At 36.3% G+C, this 14294-nt stretch overlaps 2 protein-coding genes across 4 annotated transcripts; one reads left to right on the top strand and one right to left on the bottom strand.

The window, feature by feature from the left end:
• The first annotated feature begins 3253 nt into the window (after window positions 1–3253).
• On the top strand, window positions 3254–7021 carry LOC132188592 (protein NTM1-like 9). Of its 2 annotated transcripts, none has more exons than XM_059603093.1 (6): window positions 3254–3658; window positions 3767–4026; window positions 4946–5080; window positions 5199–5549; window positions 5977–6318; window positions 6460–7021. In XM_059603093.1, the coding sequence occupies exons 1-6, from the start codon at window positions 3508–3510 to the stop codon at window positions 6754–6756; spliced, it is 1536 nt and encodes a 511-aa protein (XP_059459076.1). In that variant the 5' UTR covers window positions 3254–3507; the 3' UTR covers window positions 6757–7021. The 2 variants fall into 2 exon arrangements, with proteins under 2 accessions (XP_059459076.1, XP_059459075.1); XM_059603092.1 differs by having other exon boundaries at window positions 3255–3658; window positions 5187–5549.
• Window positions 7022–8482: 1461 nt separating this feature from the next.
• Window positions 8483–13698, bottom strand: LOC132187337 (protein ARV 2-like). 2 transcript variants are annotated; one of them, XM_059601621.1, is made up of 9 exons: window positions 13382–13698; window positions 13190–13237; window positions 13002–13091; window positions 12623–12668; window positions 12435–12517; window positions 12230–12324; window positions 11470–11536; window positions 9655–9730; window positions 8483–8854 (listed from the first exon to the last, which is right to left on the bottom strand). In XM_059601621.1, the coding sequence occupies exons 1-9, from the start codon at window positions 13466–13468 to the stop codon at window positions 8769–8771; spliced, it is 678 nt and encodes a 225-aa protein (XP_059457604.1). In that variant the 5' UTR covers window positions 13469–13698; the 3' UTR covers window positions 8483–8768. The 2 variants fall into 2 exon arrangements, with proteins under 2 accessions (XP_059457604.1, XP_059457605.1); XM_059601622.1 differs by having other exon boundaries at window positions 13190–13226; window positions 13382–13470.
• Window positions 13699–14294: the final 596 nt, after the last annotated feature.

Raw genomic sequence — 14294 nt, 5'->3', positions numbered from 1 at the left:
CCCAAATTTATTCCAGAAACCAGCATTGTGCATCCAAGGATTTTCTTTGGATGCATAGTTTCAATGATTGAATCTGTTGTTTCGATGTTTTCTTTTGGTTAGAGAAAGAGTACTGATATAAGGAGGATTAAAGTTTTTATAAAGTCATCCAAAATATGATATGACATTTAAAATCACCAATAAATCAAAATTTAATAATGATAATTTTAAATTCAATAGTGATTTTAAAAGTTACGTTACATTTGGAAGAATTTCAGTCCTCCTTATATTATTACTTATCTATCGAAATACTTCGAAGTTATGGAATGCTACCCCCGTTAAGCTACATTCAAAGAAATGGGAGGTGAAATCTTGCTCCTTGAGTTAGAAGCCCAACTTGCGCGCACACACAAACAAGGTAAAAGGGATGACGCAGGTTAACTGGGAAACAAACAAAAGAGCATGGGAGAAGATTCTAACACATGCACAACAATGGGGTTAAGGAGTCTCACCAAAACAAGAGAAATCTCTAAACCCTAAAATCTTCCTCCTCCCCCGGCGCACTGGAGATGGTGGATCACAGGAAACCCCAACCACAACAACCTAACTCCATTGAGTAAGTTTCCCCAACCACCTCTGCGGGGGTGGAGTGGGTTGTCAAGAACCCTACCACCATTCGACAAAGGGATCTTTCCTACCACCACCTTTTTGTTTGTTTTAATTTTTTTAGAGTATGTGTCATTAAAGCTAACCAAATATGTTATTTTTGTTGTTGAGAAGTTCACCGATTTTTACATTTATTCAATTTGCTTAAAGAAAAAAAAAGAAAGTATTTTACTGATCAATTGACTAAAACATGAACAAAATGAGTGGTTTTGAATTTTGATAGGTTGGATCATCATGGATGACTAGATGAGTCCACGTGTTAAAGTGAACATATGCAAGTGGGGATCATATCAAGACCACCATAGAATAGAAAAAAGGCCCCAAAAAGTGATGGAATCTTGATTGTGTGGTTATGCAAGGAAGAAGGGGGGTGATTATGACGTGGAGGGGTCAGAGATAACTTGCTGGTTAAGTTCACCTCCAAATTATATTTTTTCAAATATAAATCTTTCTCTAAGGTGGTGTTTGGTAAATAACACCAAACACCACCACATTATTCATCTCATTTTAAAAAAAAATTAACATCAAAATATTTTCACTTTTTATATCACATCATTAACTTTTTATATTACATTATTATTTTTTACTATTATTTAAATAAAAAATCACTACAAAATAAAATTTTTTTACTTTTCAATACAACTTTTTTACTTTTTTATATTAATTATTACACTTATTTTTTTTTTTTTCACCAATCATAAACAATATATTATAAAAGATTTGTTGTTTACCAAACAAAGCCTAAGATAGGAAGGGAGGAGGAAGTTATGGTTGGCATAAGAAGAGCCAGGAAGATTATTGAAATTTGACATTTCATCCACAAGTCACGTCAAACCTTGCTAGTGGCATACAAATTATTATTCACCTTTTTGCTTAGACGATGAGGACAATACTGTAATTATGTGTATCAAAAACGATTAACGTATTGAGGCTTGCTTATTATTGTGATTTAGAGGTGATTTTTGTTTTTTTTGTTTTTGATTTTAAAAAAATGTTTTAGCGTGATATAAATGTGAAAATCGTTAGTATTTTTAAGAATGTTTTGTTAATATTTTTTATTTTGAGAAAAAAATAAAGACAAAAAGTAGAAAACAAGCCATGAGTTTGTAACACCTTAGTCTTATATTGAGAAAATGAGCAATAATCCACATAGAGTTGATGATTTATAAATATAGTTATGAATACTAAGGGCCTGTTTGGTTCGTGGAATAAATTCCTAAAATGGAATAGTCATTCTTTTATTTGGTAAATGTCTATTCTTTAGAATAATTATTCTTGTGAGAATCACTAATCCCTTACACACAAGAATAACTATTTCTCTAAAAAAATTAGAGGAATAGCTATTTATAAGGAAAAGGACAAGGCTTTCCTTGCGGTGGACTGGCAAGCTCCTCCTGGGGTGGCCGCACCAACCCCAAGGCCATCGGGGGTGGCTAATACCACCCATGGTCAAATTTCGGGTTGGTCGCGGCCACCCCCTACGACCCCTGGGGGTGGCCTACTTCGGGGGTGGTTGCGGCCACCCCCACACGTTAACCATTTTTATTTTAAAATTTGAGGTTTAGAAAAATTAAAATGGACTGTTTAGTAACTTTAATTCAATTTCAATTATGAAATATGTGTTGCTACCAAACTAAAGAATTAAAATAATTATTTTATTCCAACATCTTCTATTTCTAGTAATACCTATTCATTTTTCTAATGGAATACTCATTCCACAAACCAAACGAAGCCTAAGTCTCATATTGCCTATTACTAAGTAAAACTTAGGGGTAAACAAATTAACCGCATACCGATTATTGACCACCTACTGACGGCGATTGAACCGAAATTAAACGTTAACCAACTTTTGTGGTTCATAAATTGGTATAGAGTTTTTATACCGAAATCGGTTTAATTCGGTTAATCGGTATAAAATTATTTTTATCGTTTAACCAAACCGAAATTATGGTTGTTATTTGGGCCCCAAGATTGATCTTAGCCTCAAAAAACATGTTCAATAAGTTATTTTAGGCTTATTAGCCCCCCACTTCAAAAAAAAAAAAAAATTGGTCCTCCAAAACAATCAATGTTTGACCCATTTAAAAATATCATTGGCCCAATTAAAAGACCCACAGTTAACCGATTAACCGAAATTTTTGAAATACTTTCTTATCAAAATACTATCGGTTAATTCACCTATTTAAACGACAATTTTAGTTAACCGACCAATAATGACTTTTCTGAACCAAACTAATACCCACCCCTAGTAAAACTGAGCTTTATAAATTTATTTAAAACAACTATAAATTGTCTAATAGACAATTCTAGTAATAGGACTGAGTAAAGAGAGCCACTTCTATGGGGTTGTGGCACAAACCTACTCTTTTGTGCCTTCCAATGTATTGACACCTCAGTTTAGTAGATTTGGATATGAGCAAAAAATCACAAGCTCGTAGAAGTTATTCTCCCCACAGCAATGAATCTAATCTAGAACATTTCCAAGGTGTGGGGAAAACTATAAGACACGGTTTGAGGAGTGTGGGATCCACATAAATTGTCATTATAGAAGCACTACTACAGTCTACATGTCACGGCCAATCACAAACTCTCTCTCTCTGCCATGGGAGTAGCTTCATAACAAAGCCAAAGACTACGATCAACTCAAGTCAATGCAGTGCTGATTATATTTTCCACATCACAACTCTCCCCAAAACACCACCTCTGCTGATTCTTAAACCAAAAAAGTGTTCCCGAAAAACCAGACATAGATACATACATATATGTTATATCTTTCTGTTTCTTCTTCTTCTTCTTGAGGTTCTCTGTTTTCTATTTTCTTTTGCTGAGTAGAAGTTGAAGTTAACGAGCAGGACAATAATAATGGGGTCAATGCCGGTGGGATACAGATTCCACCCAACCGATGAAGAACTCGTCAACCACTACCTGAAGCTCAAAATGCTCGGCAAGGATTCCCTGGTTCGCGACATCGCTGAAGTTGATATCTGCAAGTGGGAGCCTTGGGACTTGCCTGGTACGTTTCATCCATTCATATAGATTACTGTGTTCAATTAATTTCTTGGTCAAATGGGGATTTTGGTTTTGTGATGAAGTCTCTTCCTTCCTGTGCATGCTTGTGTAGGGAAGTCGGCGATTAAGTCAGATGACCTTGAATGGTTCTTCTTCTGTCCCCGGGATTTCAACGGTAGCCGGACGAACAGGGCGACTGAGACCGGCTACTGGAAAGTCACCGGTAGGGATCGGAAGGTCAGGGCTAGAGGCACCAACAACGTGATTGCTACAAAGAAGACTCTGGTCTTCTATAAAGGTCGTGTTCCTAAGGGGGTTAGGACCCATTGGGTCATTCACGAATATCACCCAGCTGCCGCACCTCATGTATATGTAGGCATACATATACATTCCCCTGTTTTCCACGTTTTATTATGTTATGTTTGAACTATGCTGCAATGTAATGATCTTTAAATGATTGAATTTGACATTTCCTATTAACTTAAGGTTTTGGGGTAAACAATGATTTTTAGCGAAGGTCCTGACTCTGAATTTTGTCTCAGTCCTTTATCTCTTATTTTCAATGAAATATTTCACGAGAGAGTTTGAGTGTACACGTGAGTAAGAATTTTAGAATATTGAGTGATTTATCATTTCCTATAAGTTTAAGGTTTTGGAATAAGTAGTGATTTAACCGTTTATCTTTGTCTTTATTAGTGAGGCCCTCATGTTAGCCAAGCGAAATGTAATACTACAAGACAAAATCATTATACTGGTGGGTGTGGACATGTATGCAATTAGGAACATGCTGAATTCATTGATAACAGAGCTCTCTTGTTGCAATTCAATGAGTTCTTGTAACCAACATGGATGTTAGTGTTACAGTTCTATTATTTGAATTGCATCAAAATACACACTTACTGATCACATTCATGGAATTTGTTTTGGAATTGTGAGTTACCATAAAGGCATAAACTTCAAGGCCTTCTTTGCTAAGATGTTCTCAAATTGCCTGGCAAACTTGCTTTGTTTCATCATATTATTGTTCACTAGAAGAAATTGTGACCTTTGTTTTTATCTCTAAAAACTAACCTTTTCTTGAACAGATAAAGTATATTTTTGCCACTTGATGCCTGCTGATTCATCCTAAACAGCCGTTGATGTGATTAGATAGACTTTAGGCTATATGCTTCTGGTTCTGATCTTTTGAATTTTTTATTTTTTATTTTTATTTTTTGCTTCCCCTCCCCCCCTAAACTTATATTGTTTACCATGACAAAGTAATTGTTGATTTGTTCTCCAATTTGTGCAGAAAAACTTTGTCCTCTGTCGCTTAAAGAAAAAAATAGATGAGAAGACTAATGTGTCAACCTGTGATGAAGGTGAGGCAAGCAGCTATACTGCCTCTGATTTTGAAATTCCGGTTCTAGATGATACAAATCAAGAGGTAAGGAGCATGCCTTGTGTGGACATTTTCAATATAAAATCCTTCATATGGACCATGAGAAGCATATTTGGAATTGAAACCTGCTTGTTTATGATTTTTAATTCAGGTATATATTCAGCCAGAACCAAACCTGGTATCATTCTTTGGGGCGACCTTTCAGCCACATGATTTTGAATTATCTTCCTCGTTGCAATTGCAAGAATACGATCCTCAGGGGCTCTCTTTCTTGGGTCCCGCAGTTTCCAATAGCCATAATGATGAACACAATAGGAGGCTATGTTTTCAGTCTGGCGCTAATGAAGAGGAAGATGATGAGTTCGTGAATTCACTTCTTGTTGCTCAGGATGAATACTCCTATGACGAAGTTATTCACCAGGGCAACTCCAGGGCACCGGAGCCATTGAGAAAGGTGTACTTTGCCGATGGTGGATTGAGCAGTGACACAGACACTGACACAGCTCAAACACGGGTAAACATATTATTGGAGAAAATATTCTCTAATAGCTAGTGAACCACAGTTCTAATTTATAGGAGAATATCATCAGCAGCATTATATTAGCATGCATCCCATGGATGGACATTATTACAATGCTTTTTATGATGTTTTCCTATAGATTATAATCTATAGGAGAATATCACCAGCAGCATTATAAAAGCATGCATCACATGGATGCACATTATTACAATGCTTTTTATGATATTTTCCTATAGATTCTTGAAAAAGCTTCTGGTGAAATGAAATTTTGAGCTCTGTAGACCTTTTGCACCAGTCAATCACCTCATTATTTGCTGCATTTCTGTCACTATAGGCTTTCAGAACTTGTACTTGTTTTTGGACTTTGGTCATTTGGTCAGTTGGAAAATTAACTTGTTTCTTTCGTTTGTATATGTTACAGTTTGAAACTTTTCCGCGAACTTCGATCTTGTCTAATAAGCATGTCGGTCCAAAACAACAAGTGCAAACGCATACGGTTAAAACACCATTTGGAAGTGTATCCTCTTCCTCTCAAAACCATGCCCAGCACAGAGAAGGAAGAAATGGTTTCCTTCATAATGATTCCTTGAGACTTGATGCTACATCTGATAAGAGCATCTGTTGCATTACACGTGTCGGATCAGAATCTCCTCCAAAACCTCAACATCCACGAAGATCCCGCCACTTTGTAGGACAGAGAGCTGCTCAGGGAAGAAGCCAATCACAGAGAAACAGTTTGTGCAAAGCAGAATCGGAAGACAAGGTGAGAGAAATTTTGAGCTGCAGCATAGACAACATGAACAGAAGCCTGTGTCCTCTAAGATGTTCTCAAATGGAAGCAAAATTTATTTTCAAGACATTTATATGCCATGCCATTTCAACTCTTTATGATTTCCTATTGCAGGCCAAAGTTGCTTCAAGAGATGGCACCATTGTCGATCCGACTCAGAAGGAAAAGTCCATTACAGACTCCAACAAAGGGCTGAAAATGGCTCGACGCACCAATGCGGATAAGAGTTCGAAGTCAACATCAAGTGACTCAGTTGGCTGCGATCGAAAGGGCTATTTCACTTTCCAAGAGACATCTCTACCATGCCATGATTCTAGTCCACCCTCCGTGTATTTTTTAAATGCAATAGTAGGTATAGTTTTGTTCGTGTTCGTTATTCGGGAACTGGTGTTATATGGGAACTGGTGCTAAACTTCACCTAAAAGTTTTTTCTGCGCATTTCACCTGAGAAATGCTACTCTTACCAGGTATGTTTTCAACATTTCATCACAAGAAACACGGTACCTAGATGGGCAGAGTCCAGTAGCATGTGTTGTGTTGTGTTGTGATGAAACATCTATACCTGGTGTAACTAGTGTTTCACTTGTCATTAGTCAGTTATGTACTTATGTTGTCACTGAAGATTTGGGAATGCTTTGAATCTCAATGCTGAAAGGAAAATTTTATGTATGGTTTTCTTATGTTTGCGTGGTTTACAATTGTTGTTTGCATGAATTCATTTTGATTAGGACATTGGATGTTTGGGACATTTGTGTCTTGACATTTTGGAACAAACAGCTCACATCTGCCATTTTTCACTCATGTTCGTACGAATTGGTTGCTAGTGGTTCAAATTCAGAGCAGAGATACATGCTATTGAACACTAGAGACATTTGGTTGACTTCCAAAGTAGGCAGTGTTTCTGTTTCATGATCATTTTTGTTGATTGGCAATTGGTGCCATGTTTTTACCTGAAGCTGCCGGGGCAGGATTTACAGATTCTCCCCTACATGTTCCACTATAATAGGTGTCTGAGATGCTACTGCCAGAATCTTATAGGACAAGCTCCTCTCACTACTTATCAAACTTTTGTTTGCCCTCGACAATCAGAGATTGGTCTCTGTATCAGGGCTTACTTCCATGACTTCACAGGGTTCCCTACACCTGGGGTTCCTTTGTTGAGTGAGTATATTTTCAGTTTTATTACACGTGTTAAAAAGAAAACTCTCTTTACATTTTAAGAAAAGAAATCTTATTCTGTCTTTTCAAACAATGGTGAAAGTAGCCTTACCTAAAAAGTTTTATTGTTGCAAGCTATTTTGACAAACTAGATTGTTAATATCCTTTTCATTCAAGAAAAAGAACAAAACAGAGAGATTTATATTAAAATTAAAAGAGGGTTCACATCACACACCATTTTGATTTGATGTTTAATTACTGAGCTGTGGACTCAACATTCCACCTGTTATAATAATTACAGAGAATATAGGAGCATATACAACCGTAGAGTAGAGACAATAAGAGAATAAGAGTTCAGGTAATGCAATAGTCAATTGTGAGCTTAGCATCCTTAGTTGCCTCAGCTCTCTGAAGTCGGTCATCCGAGGTTGACGATCTTAGACTCCAAGTCATTCTAAGCAATCTCCCAGTCACCCTAGCATGTCTCCAATCACTCTCACTCTCTCTTGCAGGTGGCCATTGCTCGAGGTTGACCATGCGATTAATTGCATCATCAATTCATAAGGGTGCTGATTGGTTAATCATTGAAAGAAATCGGTAAAAGCTCACAGAATCAACGGCTCAAGAGTATTAACATATGTGCACACAATTGTAGCAGCACTGGCCTAACCCTAGTGATAGAACATTTGGTTGTTCCGTTGGAGATCATGCATGGACAACATATTCCGATGGAAATCATCTGTTACGAAGCAGAAGTGAGTATTATAGCTCTCCTCTCACTCCTCACTTGTCGAAAAAGTAAAAAACAAGCTTTTTTTTGGTTCCCCCTTCCCTTCTAGTTGGAAAGAAAAGGGAAAAATAAATTCAGGGTATTTGGATGTCATCACAATTGGATTCAGATCTGTTCATGGAATTTGGGAAACATTTACCAACTATCACGCATATGATATGACTAATTTTTTAAGAGAAGACTACACAATTGAAAATGATTCCACACAGCAATTCTAATTTTTTAATTGGAATGCTAATCAGAGCCCCAATAGACCAATTCAACTTTGATGGGGATATAACATAGATGCAAATTCTATTCCGCAAATTTACATATACACTCACACCGGTTAATCCCACTGCCACTGCATCAGTAGGAAAAACAAATACTAATAAATACAAGATAAAACATAAGTTATTCTCTGTTTAGCTGTATTTCAAAAGACATATCAGGGGTATTAACCACCGAAGAACCTTGCATATCTCAAAGATATTAGCTAGAGCATCTGAGAGGTCAAAACTTTAACAGCATGCGCACTGAGGCAGGCTCCTATGCATCTACTCATTGCTGATCCGGTTATCACTGGTTCACCAAAAAGAAGAAGAAAAAGAAGAAAATAACAAAGGTTTGTCAGGGGATCAAAACACTCATTAAGTTCGTCATTCAAATACAGTAGCCATCTTAGAGTTATGCATTGTTCAAAAGAATAAAATATGAGAGATACTCGGACAAGTATATCTAAAGCACACATGTATTGGGATCCTAAAGATACAAGCAGGCATAATATCTACTCATATAATAACACGCAGTTCTATCCGCATCTACCTACTACCAGTAACAAACTGACTAGAAACTTCGGTATGAAAGTTGACACATATTCTTGAGCTTAATTCGAGCGAAAAATGCTTAGAAATTGCCAATATGTTTGTTAAACTATTCATCAAAATATTTAGATGAACACCTAATATTTATTATCAGTCCCATATATCAAATCTCACAAGTACCTACATTTCTCAATGAATTTGTAGAATTTGATAAGAGGTAAATATATCTCTCTTCCGTGCTCTGCAGGTCTATGTGATGCACAACTTCTTAGCTTCTAAATCTTTTCTCACCAACTAAAATGGTAGAAACCCTAAAGTTTTTTGGAAGTATTAGTGGAATTCTGAAGCAAGAGTTAAAACTTGGGCATTTTTTCAGCTAGAGTAATCACTTGTTGGTAATGAAGAAAATAAAAACTAAATTAGTTATGTGATGAACCTTCTAGCACCAACACAATGAGGCATGAAATAACAATTAATTAATAATGGTACAGATAAGATTGTCACTACTGAAAAGTAATGATGGTTTATCATCTTCTAAAAACTGTAACTACAACTGACCTTTTACTGCCATTGTGTTGGATGATAAAACAAATAAATCAATGATGAAAATCACAGAAGATGGAAACTCCCAGGCCTGTAGAATGCTTAATCAAAGTTAGAGATGTATACTGAGTTTAAACAGACAACAGAGACTCTACTAAGAAGACAGAAGGAATCAACAACAAAACAGGATGCTGATGTAATTGTCATTGTTCCAGAAGATAATGGGGATGATGAAAATATTATTGCTCTACTTGAATCCCCTTGAAGGCAAGGGGAAGGACTCAATAGAGAAACAGGGTGTGTCAAAAAAATAAGAAGGGCAAGAACCAAGTTATACATTGTAGAGTGAATTCTGCAGGTAACACTTGGAGTTGTATTGCTTCCATTGTGTATGGTGAGAACAACCCAAGTAGTGGAGAATCTTTGTGGACCGATATTGTTTTTCATGTTGCTGTTTGTGAGAGAGACCGTGGATAAATGCTGGTGTCTTTAATGCTATCAGAAGTCAGAATGAGAGAGTTGGGGACTTCAGAGATTGCCTAGTTGGATGAACAAACTCAATAATTGCATCAACAGCACCAAGTTAGATGATCTGAGGTTTTAGGTCTTTTTCTATACCTTATCTAACAAAAGAGAAGAGGGACCAATTATGAGAAGCTAGACAGAATTCTGGCTAATGTAGAGTCGCAAATTTTTTTCCCAATCTCTGAAGTGCTATTCTTGCCTGTGAGAATCTTAGATCACTCCCCTATGGTAGTGAAGCTAGTAGTGTTACCTAGAGTTGGAATATGCCTTTTAGGTTGATCATCCTAAGTTTTTGACCTTACTTGACAAGGTGTGGAAGATAAAAGCCATGGGCATCCAATGTACCAGCTATGCACCAAGCTGAAAATAGAAGCCATGGTTCATCCATTTCCTTATGGTATGAAAATAGGTGTCCAATAGGCGCACTTATTATTCAGTTTGGCGATTGAATGATCCATGATTCTGCTTTAGGTGATAATGTCAAAACTGGATATATCATAAATGGTTCTGATTGGAGATGACCTATCAATAAATCCGGGATTGTTTGGAATTAGAGGGAGCTACTCTGACTGACTTCAGGCCTAATATGGTGAGTGTGATTGTCTGCAATGGTAAATTCTCCATGAACAGTGATTACGAAAACATCTGTTCGAACTATTATAGATTGGTTCAGAATAGTTTGGCACCACTGAGCTTTTTCTCAACATGTTAACCTACCGTGAGTTATCCAAGTTGGGAGGAAACCCATATTTGGATGGTACAGAGCTTCAAAGGGAAGTTCTTTATTGAGTTTAATCTGAAAACTCATGCTAGCGGCAACTGTCTATGCTATCTAGAGGGAATGGAATACCAAAACATTTTAGGAAATTACCAGAAGTATCTGTATTGTATCCACAAGAGATCATGTCTTATGTTAGGGAGAAAATCAATACCACGCATGGTCTCAAGTTAACTCATGAAAATAGGAGGCTTCAGGAATCACAGGGCATCTTAAAAGAGGCTTTTAGGTCTGCTTAGAGTTTAGTGCCTCTTTTAGACTCAGTGTTGGTGGTGAGACTTTAGTTCAGTCTCTTTCCCATTTAAGGAGTCTTTGTAATTTTTTTTTTGTCTGGAATATGTCATCCCTATGCTTTTGTATAGTTTCTGTGTGGTGTGGAAACACATACTTTTTTTCTGAGCAATACAAAGGATCACAGGGAGGGGGGAGCGGAAATACTTGCTTACCAAAATAAGAAGACAATCGCAACCCATAAAATGTTTTATTTACTATAATATTGATGGTCGAGTGATGTTAGAGAATTATACCATCATGGCAATAAGAAATATCTTGAAGTAACTTGAAATCAAGATTGCAAGCACAAGGTCTTTGTTCCTGCAATTTAAGAAGAGTAAGCCAAATCAATTCATATTACTACCAATGGACTTTGGATAATGTTATAAATAGAAATATGAACATGGAAGTGCCTCATCCAAATACTTAAGGTTGGCTAAGAGTCATTTTCTGATACGTCTCATTTTAGGCCATGCCCCTCCTAAGTGATCATGTGCTATCTCTTTGTATGTGGTACACAAACTCAACTTGTATTCTTCTAGGCTTTCCTTTTGTACCACATCACCATAAGCTTGAACGGACTCACTCCGTACCAGCATAACCATGGATATTAGTTCACAAACTAGCAAGCCCTTTTTAGTCAACATTTAAGAATTACCTCTAAATTCTCATGAATGCGATCGGTTCTTTTCATATTTTATAATTTGACAGTCATTGACCTCGAAAGCATCAATTATTTATGTGTTCTCATTCTACTTACATTTCAAAAAATTTACACCATAACTCATAGATATTAACTGATCATACAAATTCAGGAAACGCTTCTTTCTCCACTTCAAGAATCCTGCTTGATTCATCAATCAAACCGATCTAATTGAGAAATCTTCCCAACTGATTAGGGCTTAAGACTGCCTACTGAAAAGTCTGAAATGTTGTTCCTAAAGGACCACACATTCTTAAAATTGCTGTATCTTAACATAAGCGAACAACTCAATAAGTACCACCAATGCTTACCTTGGGGCTCCAGGTAATCTGCTCAGAAATATCTTCGTTGCAAGAAGAAAGGTACAAAGAAACAAAAAGTTCTCAAAAAATACATCTGTCAAAATCTAAAACCACAATTGGTAAACCCATTAGTTAGACATCATAAAAAAATCTAAACCCATGAAAGTTATGAAAATAAAATTCATATTCACTTTATATAGGTGAGCAAGCAAACCTTTCCACAAGTCCAAAGTAATGAAGAAAAGCTCATGGACAAACCCCATTCTTCCTTACTACTTTTTAAAACAAGACTCCTGTCTAGGATACATCGCTAAGGCACTCAATTATATTGCACCATGGTTTAACTAATTATTGAACTGCCCTAAGATTGAAGTAAGAAATCATCCTGATAACAACGGATACAAGCATCCAAAAAAAGATAACCAAAAGTTGACTTCCACCATAAACCCTGCAAAGTTGTCAAAACAAACAACAAAGCCATAATTAGAATTAGAAAACTTTCAACAGACCATCATCTTCATAAGATAAAAGCGGATAAACTGAAAATGAAGAACTCCCCATTGCTCTATAAGAAAACTCTTACAAGCAATGATAATAACTAACAGCATTCTGGGTACATGTTAAAGAGCTTTCCCAGAATAAAGTTCACAGTATATATGTAAATACAAACAATGGGTAATTAGCAATTCATGTGTAAACTAACTAGTAAATGAAAATCCTTTAGCTGGAAAAAGGAAAAGAATGGAAAATGTAAAAGAGAGGCTAGTTTATTAGTTCGTACCTCGAGATTTGCAAGTTCTTGCTTAAGCATGTTATAGAGTAGATGTCTATATGCTTTGGGCTTGTGCAGAATCAAATCAATTATAAGAAGCTACAACCCAAAAACAAAAACACACCAAAAAAAAAGAAAATAATTAATTCAAAGATATTAACATCTCAAATGATTAAGAGGGTATGGATGAGCATTACCATGGTTTCACATTCGATATACCCATCAGCGACCGCCCTGCAATTCTCCTATCAAAATTTCGAAAAGAAAAAAGAAAAAAAAAGAAAAAGAAAAAGAAGAAAAAAAACAGATAACTATTCAATTGCAGCATTTAGAGTGGAGTTTAAAGAAGGAAGAAGAAAAAAGAAATAGGAAATTCTGTTTTTTCGTACACATTTCATGAGTCGAATGTTGCCGGGCGAGTATTGCACGAACAGTGTTTTGATCCCAAACCCGCACTGGACGCACCGGTACTCCATCGATCTCTCAAACGTTCACCGCTGTAAATCTATCTGTAATCTGTGTCTCGGTCTCCCACTCTTCCTTTTGGATTGGCGAGTATGGGCAATACGCAGGCCTAGAGGGAGTGGCTTCCCAGTCGTTGGGTTCGGCCCATCTACCTATGACTACTTCGACCAAAACAGATAAAACTCCATTTTCTGACCGCTTTTGTTCCTTTTCTTTCGGTGGTGTTCTCTTTAAAAGACAACCTGGATTGCTTCTTCACGTCTCGATAGACTCGAATCTCGGGACTTGAGACATATTAGACGTGTTGTGGTCCAACGTTAATTAATTTCAAAACTTCACTTTAAACTCCTATTTTGAAAAAAAAAAAAAAAACCTTTAAAAACTTTTAGAACTTACAATTTGAGTCAATTGACCCACCTTCGTAGATTCAGCCGTTAACTCCAAACCGAAATGATTAAAAAGACTAAATTATCATTCGATTTTTTTAATTTTTAATTCAAAATTAAGAGTAAATTTTAAACTTTATAAAAAATCAAGGGTATAAAGGTTATTTTATTACTTTTAAAGTTTAAAATCTTAGGGAATAGGGTACATTGCATTAAATTGAAAGTTCAGGGAATAAAATTAAGAGTTTTTAAAATTTGAGAAGGTCTTTTCAAAATGCGTGATAGTTCAGAGGTTTTAAGTGAAATTTTTCCTTAATTAATTGTTCTAAACAAGACCAAAGATCCAACTTACCAAAAAAAAAAAAAAAAAGGTAAAGTCTACATGAGCCTCAAACTACTATCCAATTGACAATGTACCCCCAAACTTTCAATTGTAACAATGTCCCCCCAA

This window comes from Corylus avellana, chromosome ca7 (assembly GCF_901000735.1).
Source record: "Corylus avellana chromosome ca7, CavTom2PMs-1.0".
NCBI lineage: Eukaryota > Viridiplantae > Streptophyta > Magnoliopsida > Fagales > Betulaceae > Corylus > Corylus avellana.
This window is presented reverse-complemented; position numbering and strand designations above follow the sequence as displayed.

Coding starts and splice junctions, on each gene's coding strand:
- LOC132188592 (XM_059603092.1), top strand. CDS start 3,508: ATGGGGTCAATGCCGGTGGGATACAGATTCCACCCAACCGATGAAGAA. Junction 3,659..3,766: donor GGAGCCTTGGGACTTGCCTG/GTACGTTTCATC, acceptor ATGCTTGTGTAG/GGAAGTCGGCGATTAAGTCA. Junction 4,027..4,945: donor CTGCCGCACCTCATGTATAT/GTAGGCATACAT, acceptor CAATTTGTGCAG/AAAAACTTTGTCCTCTGTCG.
- LOC132187337 (XM_059601621.1), bottom strand. CDS start 13,468: ATGGAGTACCGGTGCGTCCAGTGCGGGTTTGGGATCAAAACACTGTTC. Junction 13,092..13,189: donor ATATCGAATGTGAAACCATG/GTAATGCTCATC, acceptor TTTGGGTTGTAG/CTTCTTATAATTGATTTGAT. Junction 12,325..12,434: donor TACTTTGGACTTGTGGAAAG/GTTTGCTTGCTC, acceptor TTGTGGTTTTAG/ATTTTGACAGATGTATTTTT.